Raw genomic sequence first — 24,887 nt, forward strand, 5'->3', positions numbered from 1 at the left:
GTCTGGGGTTTGAGTCCCGCTTGGGGTGCCTTGTGACGGACTGGCGTCCCGTCCTGGGTGTGTCCCCTCCCCCTCCGGCCTTACGCCCTGTGTTACCAGGTAGGCTCCGGTTCCCCGTGACCCCGTATGGGATAAGCGGTTCTGAAAATGTGTGTGTGTGTGTATATTATGTGATAAATCAGATTATACTCTTACTATAAACAATATTAATATACACATTCCATGCTGGGCTTTGAAAGATTATTTGGTGAAATAGCAAATAAGAGAACCTACAGATTAGCCACCAAACAGATTTTTTTACATCTAAAAATGCAGACCAGTAAGGATACAATGACGAAGAGAAATAAGAAAGCAAAAACAAAGACTGCGGATGAGTTTATTGTAAAGCAGTTTTGAAATGTTGCACTGAACATTAAGAAAATATTTTTAAATCCAAAATTCTTCAACAGTGAATCAGCATATAATGAAAAATCAGCCACTGTCCAACAAAGTTCAAAGACAGTAGATCCTTCAAAACCCCAGACATGAGACCTGGCATGTGAAGATCCAGTCATGGTTGTCCTTGTCTTAATGCCTTAATCCACAGACAGGAAACCTCAACAGATGATAATCTTCTTGGTAATCTCAGAAGTTCACGAGTAACTTGAAGAATTAAAGCCTAATCACTAGATGTCTTTCAAACAGACTACCTCTTATTTTCTAAAAAAAAAAAGGACAAAATTAAATAATCATTTTGTGCAAACTGACTTATTATTTTTGTTATATATTTAATATTAATTTTGTTAAACCATCTGATTAATGTAAACATGTGGAAAAATACAAAACAAAGGCCTACTGTATATAATTATATCTTAAAACAGAGTTACTGGGATGAAAATTAAATAAAACTGGTTTCTGCCTTGACTTTGATTGTGTTGATTGTGCTGTAAAGGACATTTACTGGAGCGACAGGTTGGATTTCGCTCTCATTTCATTGCCACGGAAGCAGACCTGCCAAGGGCTGCTTACAGTCAAGATCGGAGACTGAACTGGAACTAACTAGTAACTGGATGCATAAAAATGTATATTTGTTGTCCCTTCTTCAAACTTTCCTTAGACTTCAGCAGGCTGAGGCCTACAAACCCGTAGTGTACGTCCTGCTTGACCCACAAAGATCACCTCACGACCAACCTCCTTAACACTCTAGGAACTGAAGTAACATTTTTTTTCCTAGTTCCTAGCAATATTAAGGGTGTATTAAATGTACAGTGTCTCTTAATTAGTCAATAAAATATGCACACTATTATTATTATTACACATGGAGTCTAAGAGACGTGTGTGACTGAACTAAATAACAAATTACAGTTGCTTTGGACATTGATATTGGCAGTACAGTAGATCCAGTTAATTTAGTTTATACTTAGTCAAAGGATATTGTTTATTTTAATTTATTTAACAAAGCAAAATGTTTGTTGTGTAGTAGAAGTTGTCGGATCTGTGCACTCTCTCTCTGCATGATTTGCACTGCGAATTTCACCGCGTTGTACTCTTACAGCATTCTTAAAATTCGGAGATTTGCAATCACCCCCGCAGACAGCAAAAACATAAACATGATAAGGTTATAACATCATGGTGGTGCATAAAAGGTAAAATTGAGCTTCGTTGTTGTGTTTCTCAGACATAATATTAACGACAGGAAGGGTCTGCGGTTCTGCGCAGTTACCACGCAGTTTCAGCGCGGTTTATCAGACTCCCGTGCAGTTATCACGGAATCGCTGCACAGTGTTAGCGCAGAGCATAGTACTGTACTACACTACACTACAGTGCAGTTACGGCGCACGTCCAATAGTGTCCTACTGTAATTCTCTTGGCGACGCAGTTGTAGCGCGACTCTGACGCCCGCCAAACGTCGGTCTCGCTGCGCGTCACTGTAGTGCGCCCGCGCGCCGGAAAGCCTGATGACGCGCATCGCGGTGACCCAAGGCGCTGGAAACGAAACCAGAAAGTGGTGTTTGAATGTGCGATTTCAGGGTGTAATACTGCTCTTCGGCTGTCCTTGCAGGCTAATGCTGTAGGTGCATCGCCCGGCTCGTAGGGCGGACCGGGACCGGGACCGGGACTCGAACTCGGACTCGGACCCGGGGTGATGAGACGGATCGGCTGGTGGTGCACCAAACAACACTTGGACACTGACACAACTCTGGTGTGTTGTGATGCGATGCTGTGCCTCATGCGCGCCTTACTGCGGTCAGAGTCATATTTCCTATTTTGACCGAGTTCTGCCTCGCACGCGCACGCCGCACACACGTCACCGCGTCCCGACGAGAGACAACGTCGATCGTCGGGCAGTTGAGTTGTAGGATTTCCCGCTTTTATTACGCTCTTTCTTTGTAACCTCTATCTACGTAGCGTGCCGCGCCGCTGTTTGGGTAACGGTACACTGGCTGGTTTACACTCTGTCGCGCGCAGTTTACAACAGAGTTTGCGTGGTTTTACTCCGTTTCCCCATGGTTTCTTCTGTGCCCCCCAGACAAGATGAAAAGGAGGTCCGAGCCGGCGGAGACTTTGAAGAAGAAGAAGAAGCGCTCGGATGAGAGCAGCTTTGATGACTGTGACGAGGAGGAGAGGTCCTCCCAGGGTACGGAGACCTTCTTGTGTGTGTGCGCTTCCCTTGCTTCACTCAGGAGGACCAGCATGGTCCTTTCATTGCTGTCTTCACAGTGATAAACATCATCATCGTGTGCTAAAATCCAACATTTTACACACATTGTTTGGTGTGAGACTTCCAGGGTGGTCTAGTCTCTAGACTGTAAGTTGTGTTTCAGGGCAGCAGCAGGTGTCATAGTGGTTCAGCAAATCAGGTTCAAACCCCCACCTCTTGTTGTAGTTCCCTTTAGCAACGTACTTATCCTAAATTGCTGCAGTTAAAAAAAAAATCTGAATCTATATAAGTTCCGTGACCCCGTAAGGGACTAGCGGTTCTGAAATGTGTGTATATAAGTTCCTAATCATTGTGTTTTAATGTACAACGTGTGTGTGTGTGTGTGTGTGTGTGTGTGTGTGTTCAGACTCCAGTCAGAGTGATTCCCACAGCGATGACGAAGATGCCAAACCCAGCTACTCGATGCCCTCCCTGTCCGAACAAGCGGATAGCCAGCAGCAGAACTCCTCCAGGTTCTCCATGTACAACAGTGTCTCACAGAAACTCATGGTGAGGGACCAATGGACGCCTGTCTCTTGACTGAACGTCTCCTTTTTTGTGCCTCTGTCCAATTTCCGATTACTTTCTTTCGCCCTCTGCTCTGTCCACCAGGCCAAGATGGGTTTCCGAGAGGGTGAGGGTCTTGGAAAGTTTGGGCAGGGACGGCGAGAGATCGTGGAGGCTTCGACCCAGCGTGGCCGGAGGGGTCTCGGCCTCACTTTGAAGGGCTTCCAGGGGGAGCTGAACGTGGACTGGCGAGATGAGCCAGAGGTACCCAGGGCCATGTCATACATGCTTGCACCAGCTGCACATGGGATCAAGACCTCTATCTGCACCTGTTACTGTTACACTGGGGTATCCTTCCAGCACTGCCATGTGAGCAAGGTGCTCCCTTCTCCTCTCCCAGGCCAGCGCAGTGGAGGAGGTGCACTGGTTTCCTGAGAGCTCTACGGAGATACCCGACGCAGACGAGCTGAGAGACTGGATGACTGTGGGAAAGGTTCGCATCCCCTAACGCCTGTGTTTACATCCCACGCTGAGGCACCGCTGTCTCTCGAGAGGCCAGTGTCACTTCATCGGCCCGGTTGTTTCCGAATGGCGCTCTCAGCTTGTATCGATGTTTGGGAGCTCCTTCTAAAGGGAACCCTTCTTCTTCTGCACTCTCCAGAGGAAGATGGAGATTGAGGATGAGACGGAGTTCTGCAGCGAGGACCTGCTGCACAACCTGCTGCGCTGCAAGGTGAGGTGAAGCGCTAGATGCCTGCTTGCTGCTATCTTGAACCCACAGCATCTCAGACTTTATTGTGATCGCTGTGTCCTTTGTTTTTCAGAGTGTATTTGATGACCTGGAGGGTGAAGAGATGCGCCGGGCACGGACACGGTCCAACCCATATGAGACCATTCGAGGGGTTTTCTTTCTGAACCGGTACATGATCGATCTCTCTCTCTCTCTCTCTCTCTCTCTCTCTCTCACACACACGCACACGTATGCATAGGAATATGTTTCTCTATATAAATACAGGAATGTTGTTCTCCAGCTGTTGAATTTTGGTGTATGAATAAACTATAGCTATTTTTAGGCATATTTTTTGATTGAGAATTGTTTTACATTTGATGCAAAGTGTAGAAAAATACTCTGTAGCTCAGAATCCATAAAGCTGCTGTGAAATGTGATGACCATAATATATGATAATTATTTGACTGTTTACCTGTGTAGAGGTGAATAATTTTTTAGTTTGACATGCAGATTGAATGTACAGTAGAAGTGCTACATCAGTGTGATGTAAGACTATTCTAATCAAAAGAGACATTAATTTGCTGAGTGCTTCATTGCTAAAATATGGACATTGTACAGTCTTCAAGATCCCTACCATACCGTGGTTAAATTTTGTTTTGAATGTTTTCCCAGAGCGGCGATGAAAATGGCCAACATGGACCACGTGTTCGACTACATGTTCACCAACCCAAAGGATGCCCAGGGGGTGAGTCTGCTCCAGCCTGTTTGTATATAGATGTCACAGAGTCATCCCATCTAGTAATCGCTCTTTTAGTATGTAACACCAGAAGGTCCAATTTAAGTTATTCTGATGCTGAAGTGTCCGTAAATCCGATTGCTGTTAGTTAATGAAAATATAAAATTAATCTGAAAATTCTTCTGATGCCCGATTTAATGATCAAGAATAATGCCTGGAGAAGTCCAGTGTTTGGCAGGGTTTCGGTTGCTTTGCCGTCACCGTACGGTCTGTGTGACATGCAGAAGCCCTACACCCGGGACCGCGAGGGTGAGCTGCTCTATTTCGGGGACGTGTGCGCCGGCCCCGGGGGCTTCTCAGAATACGTGCTGTGGCGCCGGCGGTGGCATGCTAAGGGTTTCGGGATGACCCTCCGCGGCCCCAACGACTTCAAGCTGGAAGACTTTTTCGCCGCCCCCAGCGAGCTCTTCGAACCCTTCTATGGTGCGGTGCTTTACACGCTCAGTAGGGGAGCTGCTCTTCTTTTGGACACAGAGATGCATGAGGATCATGACTTTACTGCACTCGTTATCATGCAGCTGTCCTGCAAACCTTTGGTCTCCTTGTCTCTCTACTCCAGGGGAGGGAGGAGTCGATGGTGACGGGGACATCACCCGCCCGGAGAACATCAGCGCCTTCCGGAACTTTGTACTGGAGAGCACTGAAAGGCGAGGGCTGCACTTCCTCATGGCAGATGGGGTGAGGTGCAGTTGAGGTTTCATTCCTCAATGTCATGTCTGTGCATGTGGATGGAATCGCCATGATAGCTGTGTAAGTCTGGCGAAGGGAGTCTCATGGTGAGTTATTGGCTTCACTCCTCTTTGTGTTCTGCACAGGGCTTTTCAGTGGAAGGACAGGAGAACCTCCAGGAGATCCTTAGTAAACAGCTACTTCTCTGCCAGTTCCTCACGGCATTGTCTACACTGAGGACTGGTACGGGTCCAATCGGTTTCTAAATGCTTTGCTACAACGCCTCCGAGAATGTTTTACATCTTTCTTTTAAAGCTTCTAAACGGAATGACCTGAAAGTCTCCATCACGAGACTACGCTGTGTTTTTCACTGTAGAGGGTTAACAAGTAGAACTGTGATCATAAGGTAAAAGGTTCTGATCCTTGATCATCTTCCCTTAGCGTAAAACTTGTTTTCTACTTGAAGTTAATTTTATTTCCTACACTGGCTCCATCATTTACCAACATAGTTGTGACTGAAAGTCTGTTTTTAACTTTTGTTTGCAATTCGAAAGTCACTTTTACCACTTTGTCAGAATCAGTAATACTTATTTAATATTTGTTCATTTAGCTGATGTTTGGTCCAAAATGACTTGCAGTGTTAATCTGTCTACAATTATTTACTCATTAATACAGCTGGGTAATTTTTACTGGAACAATTTAGGGTAAGTACCATGCTCAAGGGTACTATAGCCAGAGGTGAGATTTGAACCTGTGACCTTTGGGTATAAAGGCAGCAGCTCTAATCGCTCGCTGTGCTCCCAGCTGTCCCTAGATAGACGTAAAAGTCTTGGATGCAGCTATAATAATGTCTGTTAGATGAATATTTATTAGCTGCCTTGCGGTGGACTGAGTGTTCCCTGTCCCATGTCCCATACCTCAGAACAGGCTCTGGACCACAGGGACCCTGCATCAGAACAAGTGGTTATTAATAATGAATAATAACGAGCTACATTAAAACTAATTTAATATGACAGAAAATAAAAACATTCCCAGTTAATTGTTGACTGACTCATTCCATAAACACATGCAACTTTTGTCATCTTGTTATTGATCGCTGACTTGGTCGAACACCAGGCATTAGTTGAAAACGCTTGGAGTGAGTTGCATTAAGTGAGTCTCGTACTCCTCTTCCGTTTGGGTGGATTTTACTGAACTCTTACTGCAGGGCAGGTAAAAGCAGGTCACGTTCGCTCCACATACGATCGCAATCTTTAGAAAATTAAGTAATTGAAGAAAATGGAATTGCAAATAAACAGGTAAATGTTTATCTTTTAAAAAAAATCACGAATAACAGAAGGAGCTGGTGTAGTTGAACAGATGAGCGATGCTGCTGAAGAAATTGCCGAGTTTGGCAGCTCATATTCATACATGCTCTCTGTTTGTGTCTTGCATTCACTATTTTCACTGAGTTTTCATCTATATGCATGTGCGTACTGACTTGTTCGCTATTCCTTTGTGTGTCCTGCAGGTGGCCACTTTGTGTGCAAGACCTTTGACCTCTTCACTCCCTTCAGCGTGGGTCTTATTTACCTTCTGTACCTCTGCTTCGACAGAGTGTCCCTCTTCAAACCTGTGACCAGCAGACCCGCCAACTCTGAGAGGTCCCACAAACTCTTAAGTAGTGAATTCAGTGTACTGGTGGGGATGAAGGCTCCCAGCGGCGCTGACATTTCCTTTCCACCTCTCCGTTTCAGGTACGTGGTGTGTCGCGGTCTCAAGCCTGGGTCGGACCCTGTGAGGGATTACCTGTTCACCGTGAACCTGAAGCTGAACCAGCTGAAGCACGCGGAGTCGGACGTCACCGAGGTCGTGCCGCTGGACATCATCAAGGCGGACACAGACTTCTACAACTACATGATCAACTCCAACGAGCGGTGAGCCCATAGTTTGTCCTCGGAAACAGAACGAGTGGTTGTAATGTTCATAGAAAGGCTTACAGTACAATACACACGCATACTTTTTAAAACGAGACCAGGTTCTCTGAAGGTAGCTCGCTGTCAGAAAGCGTTCCCTGTTGCCTTTAGGTATGCGGGTAGCATGGAGCAGCAGTTTAGAGGATGTTGTTTAGGGTCTTGATGGAAGCTTTTTATGGTACTTTATAAAGAGAGAGGTTACTGAATGAAGCTGTATATATGGGGAAAAGGGACTGAGCTGACAGACTTGATGAAATTCATGTTGCGTCTTCGCTTTTAGGCATTGTGCCATCCAGATCAAAGCCCTGGCTAAAATCCATGCCTACGTTCTGGACACGTGAGTCTGGTTTTTCCGTTTTTTTATTTTTTTCCTGCTTTCTCTCACTGGATTAGAAGGCTTGGTTTGTATGAGTGTGATCCGACATGTGTGCTATGGATAGAGCTTAATGTATGTTCCCTGTTCAGCTTATTGGTAGATCTCATTTTAAACTCACATTTAGGGAATATATTTATACCACTCAAAAGTTTGAGCAGAATTGCTGGACATCAGTGTGGTTTTTTTTTTTTTTTTTGAGGAATTTGGTTGACAAGTTTGATCAGGAAATGAGGCACGATGTTTTCCCAGCTCTTCTCAATCAGTTCCCAGAGATGTAGAACACGAGGGTTGCCCAGTTTTCATTCTTCATAGAGTTTTCCCAAAACCCAAACCTTTTTTTTGCGCTTTCCAGGACGCTGTCAGAACCGCAACAGGCCGAGATCCGCAAGCAGTGCTTGAAGCTTTGGGGGGTGAGTGGACGCAGCAGGGTGGAGGGTGGTGGACAGGGGGGTATTGGGTTCCTCCTCATCCTCTTTGTCTGCTCCTCGGCAGATCCCAGACAAGGTGCGTGTGGCACCAGCCTCCGCAGACCCTAAGAGCAAGTTCTATGAGCTGATGAAGGTGAGTGGTGATCGATCGTTTTTTTTTTTTTTTGTTGGAGGAAGAATGGATTTGCATGCTCACACTGGCTCCTGCCCCATGTTGTCTTAGGGCTCTGACATTGAAGCCTTCAACTATAAGCCCACCCCGCTGAGTCACAGCACGCTGGAAAAGATGCAGCACGTTCTGGACTACCGCTGCATTGTGGGAGGTGGAGAGCATCTGTTTCTCCTCAGTTTGGGGGTGAGTATGGCTGCCCTGACCAATAGCCTTTCATTAAATTAACAACTCAGATTCCACAATTTTACAGATGATGGATAGATACTTTTATTTCAGTTGATTTACCTGAAGTCTTTTGTGCAAGGCATATTACAGTGTTAGGTAACTTTACAAATAATTTACCAATTTATACGGCACAGCATTCTCACTGGAGCAATTCAGGACAAGTACCTTGATCAAGGGTACAAGAGCAGGAGTGAGATTTGAACTCAGATCCTTATATTTAAGGAAATGGCTTTGAGAACTATCCTACCTGTGACCCCATACTATGAAAAGAAAAAAAAAAAAAAAAACTGTATTTTGTGGGTCTGTTTCTTGGTCATCCTGTTGAAAGTAACTTTGAATCAGAGGTGTACATTGTCGAGAACTGGGGAACCAAAAATATAAGCAGTAGTACTCAGTGGAGTTGCATACAAACTCTGAGGAGGACAACAGGCTTCTTTAAACATTAAAGGGACATGTCCCCTTTTGTCCCACTCTTACATATATATTCTGAATAGATCAATGAAAATTGGTAAAATCCTAAACTCTTTGTCCCTGCAGGAGTGTTTTTTGTGTCTAAAAACATTATTTCCAGCTGTGGAAGCCATAACGGCGAAATAACCCCACACTGTACTTTCCTCTGCAGAAGTCACAGATCTATACATGGGATGGCAAAACACCGTTGCGGTGGAAGAAGCTGGAGAACTTTAAGATGGAGCTGCCCAGAGATACGCTGCTGAGCGTGGAGATTGTGCAGGAGCTCAAAGGAGAGGTATCTCAGATAGGTGGTCCTGAAGGAATTGCTCACAAGGTGGAATGGATCAGAAAGGGTTGTTGGATTGGACTGGCTGTGGTCAAGCTGGTTACTTCTGGTAGTTAGCTGTGACCATGTTCTGCCTACGCAGTTTGCCTACAAATGAGCTACTATGCCTGCATCTTGTCAGGCCTGCAGCCAAAGCCCATCTCACACTCGAGGGTTCATTGATGACAGACCAACCACACACTCATTTTGCACCCCCCTCTTCCACCCTTCCGCAGGGCAAGGCTCAGCGCAGGATCAATGCGGTCCACGTCTTGGATGCTCTGGTGCTAAATGGGACAGATGTGCGGGACCAGCACTTCAACCAGCGGTTAGTGTGTTCGTTGGCATCAGATGCCGTTAACCCTGCACACTCACACTGACGCACAAATGTGCACACACCCAAAAACACAGTTAAAGCCAGAGGGAGTACGTGTTCGCAAAGCATTAAGCATATTTGTTCAACTTGATCCAGGATCCAGATGGCAGAGAAATTTGTCAGAGCCGTCTCCAAACCCAGCCGGCCTGACATGAATCCGATCCGGTGAGGAAGCAAACACTTAACCGCGCTTTCTGGGCATTTTTTCTGTCTTTACCCAATGTTTGTTCAATCGTGATAGGGTGGTTGGAGCTCTGAAAGTTCCATAAAGAGTCATTTTCCTTTTTCTACTTTTTTGACAGAATAAAAGAAGTGTATAGACTGGAGGAGATGGAGAAAATCTTTGTTAGGTAAGTTGAAGTTATTTCATCTAATAAACCAGGAAGAGAAATTAGTTGCTGGTTCCAAAGATCCTAGAACCTCAAGAGTTAGTGGTAGTCATACATAGGCCATATATTTATTATCTGTATGTACACTACCAGTCAGAAGTATGAATATTGCTCCATCAGGCTCATTAACTGAATTTTCAAACAAATGGGAAAACTGGTGCTGTATGTATCTTGGGGAGATTTGATCTGTCATTCACTTTTCAGTGCTCTGAAATTCATCTGCATTATGCTTGCAATTCCACATCCCCCAACCAGGTTGGAGATGAAGGTGACAAAGAGCTCAGGGGGTGTCCCACGTCTGTCGTACACTGGCAGGGATGACCGACATTTCCTTCCCAGTGGTCTCTACATTATAAAAACAGTCAACGGTAAGTGTCCAGGGTCTTGGGTGGATAAATGGCGTCTACTCAACTCCATGGCATTCATCTGATTTATAACGTGGATCTTGTGTTTCTGTGGGTTTCTTCCGGGTGCTACAGTTTCCTCCCACAATCCAAAGACGTGCATTGGATTGGTGGACTGGTGCCTCTGAATTGCCCTTAGCGTGTGTGAGCGAGTGTCTTTGATTGATCTGGAATGGCCTGGTGTCTAGGGTGTACCAACCCCCCACATGCTTCTGGGATATTCTCCAGCCACCACAACCGTGACTCGATCAAGCAGTTATCGATAATGTGTGGACTGAGATTTGGCAATGTGACCAAGAAGAGAGCTGCTTATTATTTCTACTCATTTTCTTCCCACCTTTGCGCTCATTGCTCCCAGACCCCTGGACGATGGCGTACAGCAAGAAGTCCAAGCGGAAGTTCTTCTACAACAAACTGACAAGAGAATCAACATACGACCTTCCGAGTGGTTCTGTAGCCCCCTTCCAGTGAGTACCTGTGAGCTGGACGCTGCACGCGTCGCCCGAACTGTGTACCGACTGAACGGTGGACATTGTCTGTCCTCTCCACAGTGTGTGCCACTTCGAGCGCATGTTCTGGGCGTGGGAAGACGGGGTCCGAGTGCATGACTCCCAGACCAGGGTGGACCCCGAGAAGCTGTCCAAGGAGGATGTGCTGACCTTTATTCATCAGCACTATCAACCCTGAGCAGCAACGTTGGACGCAAAGGCACTGTCCGCCCCCATGCGCCACTTATATCTACAGGGCAGAATTATACCCAACTTATATTTTTTAAATTTCTTTATACATCCTCCTCCCTCCATTTGGAACAACAATTCATATGAAACACTTCTATTCTTATTCTCTAGTACATATTCAGTGTTGGGGGTGTAGTAACGGTCAGGATGACTCTTGGTGTATATTGCACTTTGAACCTGGCTCTGTTCAGAAGTACATAAAGCGTGTATATTGTGTTAAACATTCATCATCTCCCCGGTATTTAGGTAACAGCTAGTATGTGCCGTTTCTCCACAACCGTCTCCAAGTGCTTCACCATACTGCCTGTTTGGGGCCGGATGTGACCTTGCATGTCTTACAGTAGCTGAAGTGGTAAGAAAAGTGACGCAGCTGGACTAAAATGGTCAGATTGTCTTGAAGTGCAAGACACACAGCTACTGTGCTTTGTGTCTCTCGGACCTGGTACTTTTTCTCTCGTTTTACTTTTAAACGCTGATGTTTAAGCTGGAGAGGCAAAATATTATTTAAGGTTCAATCTACAAATTTGAAACCCTAAATGATATAATAAACATTTGTTCCTTAACCCTTTCCATGTCTTTTTTTTTTTTTGTTAGAGTAAAAATTGACGACAGACTTATTGAAGCTGGAATATTCCACCTTGAGTGTTTTTCCACAAATTTCACAGAGCTTTGTCAAAGTTAGGGTTTACACCCCAACCCTTGAGGTACCGTTGACTTGCGCTCAAAGAACTCAGGTTTAAATCTCTGCTCGCACTGTAGTAGCCTGGTTCAGGTTATTCCCCCTCGACTGATGCAGTGAAAATTACCCTGCTGTTTAAATGGGTGCGTGACTGAGAGAAACATCAGCTAACTGATTAACTTAGCAGTTCTGCTGGTGATTGGTGTTACAGAACACAAGGTCCATGAAAATGCTACTGTCCATATGTGTTTTGAAAATGATGCATTTTAAGTAGCTGAAATGTACCAATCAATCAGCTAGATGTATAAAGAACCTGGAAGGAGCGAGGACCAGTATTGTCAACAGTTAACCACTTCTGAATGTTGTCTGCACACACATGTAATACACACAATATTGTGTAGTATTTTGTTTTTCTTCAAGAAAGCAATGTCTGTGCATTATTTTTACGCAACGACAGCAGCGATCTTGGTCCTGTCTGGATGATACAAAGCCGTCGTGCTGCTTAGAGTGATGTTCAGTGTCTGCCAGGCTAACTGATGGCCCCTGGGTGGTCTGGGGGAGGAGATGGATGGTGCTGAGAAAGCTGAGTCCGGACGTCACGCTGAGTGAAGACAGCAGGACACGGCACTATGAGAACTCGTATTTTATTGCTGAGACAAGAACGCTTGAGGTGAGTCCACCCCTGGTCTCACCTCTTCCCACATGGCTGCAGCTGACTTAGAACATCCATGTTCTCACTGTACTGAAATAAATAGTCTACGAAACAAATTTCTCCTTTCAAGAACAAAGGTTATAAAATTGTAAAAATTCTGATAAGTAGGTAGGAGACTGTTTTTCAACTGCTATATAATATTTTAAAAGAAAAAGACAGTATAGCACCTGGGTGTGATATTGCTATTTTCAGTCCTTCGACTCTAAGCTTCAAAAGATACAGCCCCCGCGACATGTAGCTTTGTCATCCAATAAAACTCTGGCCCGACCATGCCGTAACACAGGGCTGCCCCGTTACACTCCTTTCGTTCTTTGGTAAACAAATTTTCAAATAAAAAAAATTGATTTGTGTCTCAACTGCACGTAAGTCATTGTATAATAAGAATGCAGAAATATTAGTATTCCCAAAATGTAAAATACAAAAAAGAAAAAAAAAACAGTGCAAAGCTACAAACTAAAATAAAGCCACAACCCTTTCTTTCTGGAAATAAGCCCCAGCAACGCCAACTTAAACACGTGCTTTTTCTTTTTCCCCCTCCATAATCCCGGCTTTTCACAACACTTGCTCTTTTCGGTTACGTTCGGATATTCTGCACAAACTCCAGCCTTGAGTTTGAATCATCTCTCGTGGAAAAGACCACCGGCATAAACCCAATTGCACTAGCGGAACATATTACTGATGATTTTGAGCATCGTCGACGCAACCAGTCACACTACTGCAACATAGACCGACTTCGCACTTCCCTTCTCTCACATACAACTCCGTTTCCTTACCTGGTTTAGCAAAACAACATAAGATCCAAAGCAACTTATAGGTGATTAAAACTCTCACCCTCTGAGTACGGGGGGGGGGGGGGGGGGAGTGAGCCACGGGTCAAACGCGAAGCCACCCTGGCTTTGGATGTGTGCAGTTCGCTGAGGGAGTGTAGACATTGCTGGACGACAAGGGCCCGGGATCAAAGTTGCGAAACCCGTGGTTCGCTTTACACTTAGCACCACAGAGTGCGGCCCTGGAGCGCCCTGCCAGAGGCTGAGTCGTAGTCCGGCACGTTGCTGCCCCCTTCGGAGGTGGGGCAGTTCTCTTCCGTACCGTCTGTCCTCACACGAGGAGCTGCTTGGAGTCGAGCACCGCGGCCGGAGGCCCGACGGTCCCGCTCTCGGGGGGCTCGCGCGCATCGGCCGCTTCGGACAGCTCGCCCTCCCGCTCGCAGATGACGGTCATGGGGCTGCTGAGGATGCGGCTGCGGGCACCGTAGCGGCTGCTGGCGGCGGAGGGTGGCGTGCGGGAGCGCCCGTGCCTGGTGCCCGCGAGGGATGCGGAGAAGACCGGGGAGAAGCGGGGCAGCACGCCCTCGGTGCGGGCCCATTGCTCGCGGGCTCTCCTGCCTTGGCTCGGGGATGCGCAAGGGCTGATGGGAGCTTCAATACTGGGGTCCAGGGCAGAGTCGGAGTGTGACCGCTGATGGCGGGGGTCGGTGCTCCTGAGGATCTCCGCAGCGGACATTCGGAAATTGCTCTCGGTGCGGCTGCCCTTTTTCAGCAGCAGGGCCTTGAAGTTGTCGCTGCTGGTGGCTGTCTTACGAAGGTTGCGCTGGATGGAGCCCGTCTGCCGGGGCAGGGACCCCAGGGACCCCAGGCCTGGGGACGTGCCAGTGGGGGTGATGGGTGGGGAAGGGGAGTGACTTCCCCGACGCTCCTCCTCAGAGTCCCTCCAACCAAGCACCTTTCGTTTTGACCTGCGTGCGACACACGTCCGCAGCTTTGATATGAATATACAGAGGGAACATCAAGAGAAAAGGACTCAACATTTTAAGCAAGCAGATCAGCTATAAATACATTTATTCTTCTACCAGACATCTCCATAGCAACCTACTGTGATCACTAACTAGTACTTAACTGACACCTTTATCCAATAGTACTGGAAATACTGCGCTACCATTCAGTCATCCATCTGTACAGCAGGGCAGTGTAACACACACACACACACACACACATTACAGGCAATTTAGATTCACAGTTTACCTGTCTTTGGACTGGGAAGAACATGCAAACTGCATGCAGACTGAGCCGGATTTGAACCCATAGCCCATAAGCTGTGAGGCAAAAGCGCTGCGCTACTGCGCCACCAAACTCAAAAGCAGCCACACAAGTCAAATGGACAGGTGCACAATGGACAAGTCAAAAGGACAAAAGTTTGCGTATTATTTCCTCTGTTTTGTACACCCCCTGTGTTTGAATATCCCCATGCTTGTGAAAAAGTTTTTTTTTTCTTCCACAAGGGCGGCCAACTCTGCTTGCCTTAAAAACAGAGCTGAAGACCTAGAAAACACTGACTTAGCAGAGTTTTTTTTTTTTCCTGAGTGATATTGGATGATCACCCAGTTTTATAAATGGGTAACTCACTGTAAGTTGTTTTGGAGAAAATTATCAGCAATACGTGTGAGTGAATTAAAAAAAAAAAAAAAAATGACAAGGGCTGACATGCAGTGCAAGTCCCTGCAGTAACTGACAGTTTGCTGTTTCAGTGTGATACTGCAGCAGACGTGGGAATTTTGTGCATGAGGGATGACTGGACACCAGGGGTAGACAGGAATTGCTCCATAGCATTCACATTCTGCGGAAGGCGCAGTGGCGCGGCGGGATTGGCCGGGTCCCGCTCCCTGGTGGGTCTGGGGTTCGAGTCCCGCTTGGGGTGCCTTGCGATGGACTGGCGTCCAGTCCTGGGTGTGTCCCCTCCCCCTCCAGCCTTGCGCCCTGTGTTGCCGGGTTAGGCTCCGATTCGCTGCCACGCCACTTGGGACAAGCGGTTTCAGACACTGTGTGTTCATTCACAATCTGCTTCTAAGTGCGATCATAACGTGACAGCAGGTTTCGCGTGTGATGCTATTTTGGAAGCGCAACGTCTTCAGGTACTACACCACTGAAACGGAAAAATTCCAGTATTCACGATTCTCAGTGTAGTACAGTATCTTTGCACAACTTACATTATGTCAATCCTTCACCTACGGTAAGTTATTAAAAAAAGTTTTAAATCCTAGTAATTCGCAGACTGGCGATTCATCTAAGAGAGAATACACTTTCATGTGAGACATACCAGACGCGCATTTCATTATTTATTCATTTAGCTTATGCGTTTCTCCAAAGCAACTTACAAGGCTAGGTTTTGATCCCAAGCTGCTTATTTTTTTTTACTATATCAGTTCGGTGTAAGTACTTTGCTTAAGGGTATTAGAGCACGAGGAGAGATTTGATCCTGGGTCTCTGATTGCAAGGCTACTGCACTAACCACTATGTCACCTGCTTCTCCTATGTATTTGCATGCAGTACTTACTTACATACTGGTAATATAACCAGATAAGTGTTCCATCCCTCTTGTTTAGAAATATACACCTAAAGGGTGTTATATAAGTGCAACATGTGGTTATGTATAATGTATGAGGCAGTTATTACAAGCTGCACGTGCAGTAGAGGAAATGTGTGCCTCTTTTACTTATTTATTGCTCGGAGTCTCGCTTCACGTCAGGGAGCAAACAATTCTGATACGCGGCTTGATGAAGACGATAGGACCAAACTAGATGAGGAGGATGCGGAGGAGCGGGACAGGGATGAATTTGGGGGCTACCTGTGAATGGCAGCGAAGAGGTCCTCGGTGGTCCGGGTCCGAGTGGGCGTTACCGTGTCGTCCAGCGCTTTTCCATCGACCATGGCCCCGAGCAAGGAAGCGGCCGTGCCGGAGTCAAACACCTCACCTTGAAAGACACGGGGATGCACGTGAAACAGCGAGCCCTAAGATCTCTGATCCCAACCACTCACAATCCGACAAAGCCTCTCGGAGATTCCAATCTGCAAAGGACAGACAAAAGAGAGGATGAAGCCACTGGTCTTACTCACTTCTCCATATTCGATCCCGCTGTCTTCACGCGGCCGCTTTCTCAACACTGCGCTTGGGTTGCCTGAGCGGCTGCAGGAAATCTCACGTTCCGCCTCCCCTCCCCCTTCCCATCCGCTAACCCGCTACCTCCTGGGAACCATAAACCTTCCTATCTCAGATGGTGTGAGAGAGGGAGGCAGAGAGAGTGAAAGTGTCCCGAAGGCTGCTGCTGCAGGAGGATCCGATCCTAAGCCGCTGTCTGTGATGAGAAGGCGATGTGGCCTCTGCCCTCTTCCTCCCGTGGGGTCGGGAGGGGGGGAGGAGTGACAACCCTGAGAGCCCTTAGAAGGACAGAAGTAGAGAACTGGGCTCTTTTGCCACCTCCTCATCCAGGTTAAGGCGCAGAGAAGGCTGTCGGCAGGAGGGGTGAGACCATAAACTACACTACAAAATCCCTTTATCTAAAAATCATTGCAGACCTCATCCTTACTGATTCACCCTGTGAAACAGCAGTGAAACCCCTTAGGAGAAGAACAATGTGCAATGATAAGTGCGGAAAGCATCTCCATAGCCTGGGAGACCTATCTGATAGGACTTCACGTAACCCCTGGTTACTGTCAAATGGTTTAGTCCAGACTCTCAAAAGTAATGTGCTTGGAGTCACACTTGTAGGTAAACGTGCAGATGTACAAAAGCCCTCAACACCTCTCCACGTCAATGACGCCAATTCAAGTGCTTCTCTCCCATCACCTCTACCGAACTTCTCGTGAACTTCAGGAGAAAGCCAAGTGGAGAACTGGAATAAATCAACATAAAATCTAAAATGTGAGAAAACAAACAGTGTGACTTTAACCACTTCTTCGTCAACCTGGATGTCTCCCAAATCCGATTTTCCCCCCCAAATTGCCTTGCTAATTACTTTAACCGAAGCAATTATTTTATTGTTTAATCTAAGACCTTGGTTATGGCCTACAAATGCATCAACAGAACTTTTCCCAGCAATCGACAACACTTGATCATCTGCTACACCCCAACTAGACTGCTACGCTCTTCCACATCAGTCCACTTTGTGGTCCCACGCACGAAAGGTAAAGCGCGGAGGTTCTCGGTTCTGGCTTCGTTTGTGGTGGAACCACCTCCCCCTCTCACTCAGAAATGCTGAATCTCCACATTTAAAAAGGGTCTTAAAACTCACCTCTTCCACACTCAGTTTGCCCATGATCTCTTAAGTTCATGTAAGGTGTAAATGTTCATGCGCTATAACTTTAAGATCATCCCCAGAGAAGCCTGTACGCAGCTACTCCTGTAACGTAATGCAAATGTTTATATGTATCTTCAAAAAAATTTTTAAAAATGACTCGCTGCTTTTATGCAGTTACTCGTGCGATGAACATCGCTGCATATGGTGGAAAAAAGCAAACTGATTGTACTTAAGAATCGCACGTCCGCAACTACATCTCTCTTTCTCCTAATGTGATGCACACATTGTATTTTCTATGAGATGTACGTTGCTTTGGAGAAAAGCGCTTGCTAAATGAATAAATGTAAATGTAAATCTACATGCCCGCGGTGGTGTAATTACAGTTTCTTCAAGCATTATAAATGATTATAGTGACTTGTAATGTGAAACTGCAACACATCCCTGAAGTCCAGCTGACTTACCATAATCTTCCTCTTTGGAGCTGATGGAACCAGTGGTGCTGCTTGTAGCATCCCCATCTCCTTCAGAGGTGCTTCTTTCATCACAAAGGATGAGTTCTTGGTCCTCAATAATGAGGTCAAGAAGTCGGTGGGACACCGTTGTTGAGAGCCCGCTGCTCAGAGACTGTTCTTGCCCGGCTAATGATGGGGAGCTCTTCAAATCCCCACCCTTGTCATCTTCCTCAGTTCTTGGCTGTGGGAATGCCTGTTCATCCATGGTTCCCAAATTTGATTCCTCATTCACAGAGCTAAGTGCCACAGTTCCATTGACATCAAGGCTCAGGGGATGGCCTTGTTCTGCAGCAGGCTGGCAGAAAATTGGAGGCACGATTAAGGTGAGTTTGGGTTTCTGGGGTGAACAGGGAAGTTTGTGCTTGGACGGGATGCTATGCAGCGTTTCCAGAGGACTTGGAGATGGTAATAGATCATCGTGCAGGGCCTGAAGGCAAGCCTGGCCTGGAGCTTCTATGGGACTATGTGGAGGCTCAAGTGGTGGCAGGTCTTCAAGTTGACTGCTATTAATAGCTCCACCTTGTTTGACCTCAGGTAATTTGGATTCCTTGGAGAGATCTTGCAGGAATTCGGTTACGGGTGTTGATACTTTCTGTATCCCATTTATTGAAAAGTTATAGTTGGCAGAAAGTGGCAACGCAATATGGGTCTCTGGGTTTTTAGGTTTTTCTGGTGTTAAAGGCTTTGGAAACTGTTGCTTGTACTTTGCCTTCTGAAGATCTGATGATCCTACATCAGCGTTGCTCAATCTTTCCAGCTTTTGAACAGGTCGGAGCTGCACCATCTGCAATGCTTGGGCAGTGATCACGGGCTTCAGAAATCTATCAGGTTCTATAGAGTGATCAGGCATATTTTTCTTCTCATCTAGTGAGTTATCTGTGCCACCTGCTTCTACAGATTTAAGAGCATCTTTCACAAGTGTTGTCCCTACTGGTTGTCTAATCAGAGATTCATGTAATGATGGAGGAGTTATGGAAGCATGTAAAGGCAGAGGTGGAGGAAGTGGGGGAGGATTAGCTTCTGATGGAGAAAAAGTGAAGCCTGGAATAATAATTTTAGAAATCTTCTCAAGGGTAATTGGTAGTGCTAAAGGGGTGAAGTTCTGTCTAGATGCAATGACAGGGCTTGGAGGAGTAAGAGGAGTGAGAGAGGTTGGACTGGATGGGGATGACATAGCCTGCTGAACAGAAGTTGTAGACAAATTCAGGAGAGAGGGAAGGCCAGTAAAATGAAGGGAGTTCTTGCCAGGATCAGAGATGCTGGAGGACAGTGATGGGAAAGGAGGCACAGATACAGAAGATGAAAGGGAGGATTTTCTCTCAGGCACTTTGGGCTTGGGCCTCAGCCCAGCTGGAGACAGAGTCTTCTTCAGGCACACCAAGTTGTTTCCAATGGTGGAGCTGTTGGGCTGGCTGGAATAGCCACAATTTGAAGATGCTAGTTGATGCATTTTGTCTGGTGAGGAGGCAGACTTTGCTGTGACTTCCAAACTGTTCTTTGGGGTTGGTGGCAGGAGCATTTGAGAGCCAAACTGGAAGCCCTCAGTGGAGAAATCCTTTGGAGTCTCATCAGTGCTGGAGATCTGAATGTCAGGATAATTATGCTGCTCAGTCTGTGGCCTGGTCCGGTCCACCTGGTAGGCCATGGGCTCGGCGGAGTCAGTACGCAGACCACTACTGTCACTCTGTGAAGGTGTGATAGGGTAGATGGAGTTTATGTTAGCATCAGAGGGTGACATCCCGCCACTCCCACCACTGATGCTGCTCTGGCTCCTTGAGCGTTGCACCCAGAGGTCCTCATAGTCACTGGAATGACTCTGGGTTGGAGATGAAACCTCATTGCTTTTTAGGTTCAAGTTCAAAGACTCTTGCAGACTGGCAATCAATGTCTTGCTCAGAACCGAACCATTGGATTGTGGATTTTTATCGGTGGGTAGTTGATTCTTCCCTGGTTTTCGTCGCAGAGAGTCGGTCCGAGTTGGGGGCAGTGGGGGTTTTTTGGCCTTGCGGAGGGAAATGCTTCGGGATAAGGACTTGTTGCTGTAAAGACTAATTCTGTCGTCTTGGCTGTGGTGCTCCTTGCATTTGTAGAAGCTGTGTTGGACATGGTTTGTGCCATTGATATTGCTGTAACTGCGTGACCTGAGGCCTAAATCCAGGTGCATGGATGTAGGGTCACCATCATTTTCCAAAGAGTAGTGTAAAGAAGACTCAGTCTTGCTGGAAGGACACTCTAGACCACTGCATACATGAGTAATGGGTGTGGAGCAGTTGGACATCCGGGAATTTTTAGGTGGACTGTCATAGAGCCACTGGTCTTGGGTAATACTGTTGCAACTTTGGAGGCTTCCGTATGAGTAGTTTGACTCACTTTGGGCATTTTTGCAACGGCTATCCTTCCTGTCATCAAGGTTACTGGACTGGGAATCTGTCTCAGTGAGGGTGCCAGTGCTGAGGGATACTGCCGAATCATATCGTGATGGGGTAGATGTCAATGTCATGGATGGGAGATGCTGCTCCTCCTTATGCCCAGCAGAGCTGAGAGGCTTGCCCATTGGGTAGGAAGACACAGATTGCACATGTTGGGCATGTGAGTTGGGCTCTGCGATGGCAGTAACTGCCTCAGAAGAGGAGTTTGAAAGATTTTTGCCAATGAGTGAAGCACAGTATGTAGTCTGATTGCTCTGAAATTTCCCGTTTTCTTGATGAATGGAGTGATTGTTGACCTGACAAGAGACTATACCTACAGTGCAGTTCTCCGACCTCAGTGGGGTGCTGGTATAGCTAGGATCTGTGTGTCGGGACCCATGAACACCCTGGCGGGGCAGGCTGTGGAAGCGCTGGTCACCTCCACTGAACTGAGGGGCAAAGATGACACCGACACTGTTGCTGACGGTGGGGATGCTGCCCGAGGAGGAGTTTGAGAAATTCGCCATCTGGGCAGCAATACCATGACCCTTCTGAGCCCTGATCCTTCGCATGGATGGCGGCATGATCTTAACCTCCTCCGTCTGGCAGCCGGATTCTCGAGTGCCTGAGCAATGCGAGGTTGAACTGACACTGCCAACGCGACCCAGCGTGGAACACTGACCAGGAATGTACATGGAATGAGACTGGAATTCTCCATTTCCTGTGAATGATGTCAAAAGGAAAGAACAAAGATGGCCAATTCTTAATAACTTTTCTAGTAAATTCTTTACTCTTTACTAGCTAATGGGTGTGTGGGAAGTTGTAGAGAAGAACAGGAGCGAGCGCTGATGAGAGAGCATCAAGCAGCACCAGCAATCCATACCTAGCTCCTTCTGGATGTTGTCAGGGACCCCGGTTATGGTCTTCCTCCTCCTGACCTTTTTAGCCCGCCTGCCCATAGTGTCTGTGTTCACAAGGGAGCGGCGGATGCTTGCCTGGCGGTCAAAATTCTCTCCTGGTTGGGTGGGCAGAAAAAGACATGAGATGGATGGACACTGGGAGCCATAAACCACTCCAGACATTATGAATTGCACTCAAATACAAAATCCCGATGCAGCCTCTGGGATGACTGTGCAATACGACAGGGTTCGTTCTGGATGAGTAAGACTTAATAAACAGCAATTTCTCAAGATTGTGCTGAATGTTTATTTCAATGCAGAAATAACTCTTCGGAAGAGTAATCTGGTAGTGACGGAAAATAAATTATGATCAGGTGCTTTGAGTTTTTACCGTGATATGCAGTACCAGTGAAAAGTTTGAGTACACTTGGGTAATATTTGTATAAGGCGAACTGGGAGGGACAGTACAAGTCAAGCATTTACATTTATTCACTTAGCAGACGCTTTTCTCCAAAACAACTTACAGTGGATACACAGGGAGAACAGCATGGCTTTGGACTATGGGAGGAAACCAGAGCACCTGAAGAAAACCCACGCAGACATGGGGAGAACATGCAAACTCCACACAGACTGAGCAGGGATCGAACCCACGTTCTCTTGCACCACCCAGGTGCTGCGAGACAGCAGCACTACCCGCTGCGCCACCGTGCCGACCCGCAAGAGTCCTACACATCTGGGAAATGGTGCCGAAGACCAAAAAAACTAGTTTCCAGCAAATTTTCCTGGTTTCACTTTCCAGTTCTACTCTCACTGGATCTGTGCACTGCACATTAACACACAACAGGGAAATTAAGTAAAACTCAGTAGCTCTGCCTTCCTTTTTTCACGGACTGCAAGACAGCGACCCTAAGCAACGAACCACCTACTGACCATAAATACTGCCGTGGAAAAAAACGGGCAGCGACCTGGCGTTTGGCATAGGCCTACCTGTGACATCGATGGGGATGATGTCAGCGTGCACACACTGGGCTTGTTGCCTCATCTTCTCCTCGGGGGTGGGCAGCGGCAGTGTTTTGCTCCAGTTGGTCTTCCCATTGGTCTGGCTCCGGCGGACCTGTCCGTTCTCCGGTTGGGGGACCCGGTGCAGGGGGGTGGAGTACACCAGCCTTTCCTCATCCACGGAGGACACTGCGGACTGCGCACAGCAGCAGACTGCTCATTTACATCCTATAACATCAGCATTACAGTTCTATTTGTTAACGTAAAAACGACTGATATGAGCACCGTTCGGAGCTGATACCCGCAAAGTGTCAATTTTGATTAAGATTTAATCTTGAATATGAATATACACATAAGACCCCTTTGAACTTGAGCACAGTCCTGAGACACATTTTCTCACTTCTGATTTCTGTTGCATTTTGAAAAACGTATTTCTTTCGCAGGTATCGGACAGAACGATTCTGTAAGTTCCAACATTGTAGCAACAAAAAGAAGGCATTTCTAGAGGTAACGGTGCATTCCTGTGTCAAGACCACTGAAGTTCACCTCTGAATTATTTAATCCGCTGTCTGAAAACGATGCGAAAATGCAATGAGTTCTTCAACTTCAGTTCGCCAATTTTGCAGCATTCAGGAAGAGAGGTTGCGTGTTAGCAGCAACTTTCTAACGGACATAGAGCATTATTATTAATACATACTCTGTAAAGCTCAGGTAAGTACGTATAGAGGTAAGATATGGAAGCAGTCATCAACATTTACACATTCTAGAGCAGCCTCAGTTTTGCCTCTGCAAGTATGTGGCATTCCCAAGCTCTCCCCGAACTAGTTATTTTTATTTTTTTTTTTTTTTGGAAAAGACAGAATGATTTGGCTTCTCACACAGCAGGGCAGAAGTGACAGGAAAATCCCACGGTGAACAGTGCACCACTGGGCACCACTAACCTACTTTCAATGGTGCTGCTGTGTGCTGTCAAGTTGTGTTAACATCACAGGGACATATGGGGGCCCCATCGTGTGGGGCTGGGGGTGCGGAGAGCTGTGTTATGAATGAAGCCCACATCCCTCAGTTCTACCGGCAAGAACAGGTCACATGGGTGCATCTGTAAACGTCTGTGTGTGTGCTGAGGACCACTATATCCAGAGATGGCAATTCCACACAGCGCTGATCATAGCAGCCAATCAACCGGTGAAGAAATGTATTAAATACACACACACACACACACACACACAGAGTCTGAGACCACTTCTCCCAAGCAGGGTCGGGGCAAACCGGAGCCTGACCCGGTAACACAGGGCGCAAGGCTGGCGGGGGAGGGGACACACCCAGTCCATCGCAAGGCACCCCGAGCGGGACTCGAACTCCAGACCCGCCAGAGAGCAGGACCCGGCCAAGTCCGCCACGCCCTCCCCCGCTTGCATAAAATAGTTCGTTATCATTAGATAATCACTTAGTGTAGTGCAGCTTGCAATACCAGAACTGTACAACACACCAGTGCTTTCAAGAGTACAAGGTGGCAACCAATAATTACATTTATTCATTTAGCTGACACTTTTCTCCAGAGCAACTTACATTGTTAAGGTCACAATTATTTACCCATTTATACAGCTGGGTAATTTTACTGGAGCAGTTTAGGGTAAGTACATTGCTCAAGGGTGTTACAGCCAGAGGTGAGGCTCAAACCTGCAACCTTTGGGTCCAAAGGGAGCAGCTCTAACCACTACACTACCTGTTTTACTAATTATTTACTAAATTTGTGAAACATAGATATTTGCATAAGTATTCCTAATAAAAAATTAACGGTGGAAGTGGCAGCACTCTATACACACACACACACACACACACAGCAATACTATCTGCCACAGCAACGCGTGCGCTTGGCATGAAGTGCGGAAAGCGTGGGGCTACAAAGCGGCGCTGTGTCCGACACACGGATCCCATCCAAAGTAGGAGAAGCTACCTTCTTTCGGCACGATTTCAAGCCACACCACACAGTAAGGCAAGACCCAGAGAGACAGTCTAGGAACACAGAGCGCTTGGTGGAGAGAGAACACGGAGAACAGAGACAAGCAACACACAAAGGCATTAACAAAGTGAATACAGATTAAATTATTATTATTATTTTTTTTTTTAAACACATATATATTAAACATCAAAATTGGGGTACCTTGGCCTTTCAATAAGATTTTGTGCCACTCTAAACCAAATAGCGTAAAGTAGCTATTGAGTTATTCATACTTTCCATCACTAGAGGGCAGCCTAACACAAACTGAATTCTGATACGAAGGCATCAGCCTATTTGTGTGAAAACTACTCTTTACTTGCTTTATTAAATGCTCTCAGGAATGTTTCACATTCATACACTCCATATTTATAAACAGTGATGAT

The 24,887-nt window shown here is 46.5% G+C and overlaps 2 protein-coding genes across 6 annotated transcripts in view; one reads left to right on the forward strand and one right to left on the reverse strand.

Moving 5' to 3' along the window:
- Window positions 1–1,905: 1,905 nt before the first annotated feature.
- Window positions 1,906–11,805, forward strand: cmtr1 (cap methyltransferase 1). The gene is made up of 24 exons (XM_018756039.2): window positions 1,906–2,182; window positions 2,510–2,617; window positions 3,048–3,190; window positions 3,293–3,451; window positions 3,588–3,680; window positions 3,849–3,920; window positions 4,012–4,106; window positions 4,590–4,662; window positions 4,938–5,136; window positions 5,273–5,391; window positions 5,529–5,625; window positions 6,893–7,025; window positions 7,119–7,298; window positions 7,618–7,674; window positions 8,066–8,123; window positions 8,206–8,274; window positions 8,365–8,496; window positions 9,161–9,286; window positions 9,553–9,644; window positions 9,789–9,857; window positions 9,995–10,042; window positions 10,337–10,449; window positions 10,844–10,952; window positions 11,037–11,805. The coding sequence occupies exons 2-24, from the start codon at window positions 2,515–2,517 to the stop codon at window positions 11,170–11,172; spliced, it is 2,475 nt and encodes an 824-aa protein (XP_018611555.1). The 5' UTR covers window positions 1,906–2,182; window positions 2,510–2,514; the 3' UTR covers window positions 11,173–11,805.
- A 732-nt stretch (window positions 11,806–12,537) lies between these two features.
- Window positions 12,538–24,887, reverse strand: part of nhsl1a (NHS-like 1a) — a 75,655-nt gene continuing 63,305 nt past the window's right edge. For all 5 annotated transcript variants that reach the window (XM_029258467.1, XM_029258471.1, XM_029258469.1 and 2 more), the window contains 5 exons: window positions 22,491–22,698; window positions 21,488–21,619; window positions 18,146–21,325; window positions 16,235–16,361; window positions 12,538–14,348 (listed from right to left, as the gene is read on the reverse strand). In XM_029258467.1, coding sequence (XP_029114300.1) covers window positions 13,712–14,348; window positions 16,235–16,361; window positions 18,146–21,325; window positions 21,488–21,619; window positions 22,491–22,698 — 4,284 coding nt within the window. In that variant the 3' untranslated portion in view covers window positions 12,538–13,711. The remainder of the gene's footprint in view (window positions 14,349–16,234; window positions 16,362–18,145; window positions 21,326–21,487; window positions 21,620–22,490; window positions 22,699–24,887) is intronic.

Source organism: Scleropages formosus, chromosome 15 (genome assembly GCF_900964775.1).
Source record: "Scleropages formosus chromosome 15, fSclFor1.1, whole genome shotgun sequence".
Taxonomy (NCBI): domain Eukaryota; kingdom Metazoa; phylum Chordata; class Actinopteri; order Osteoglossiformes; family Osteoglossidae; genus Scleropages; species Scleropages formosus.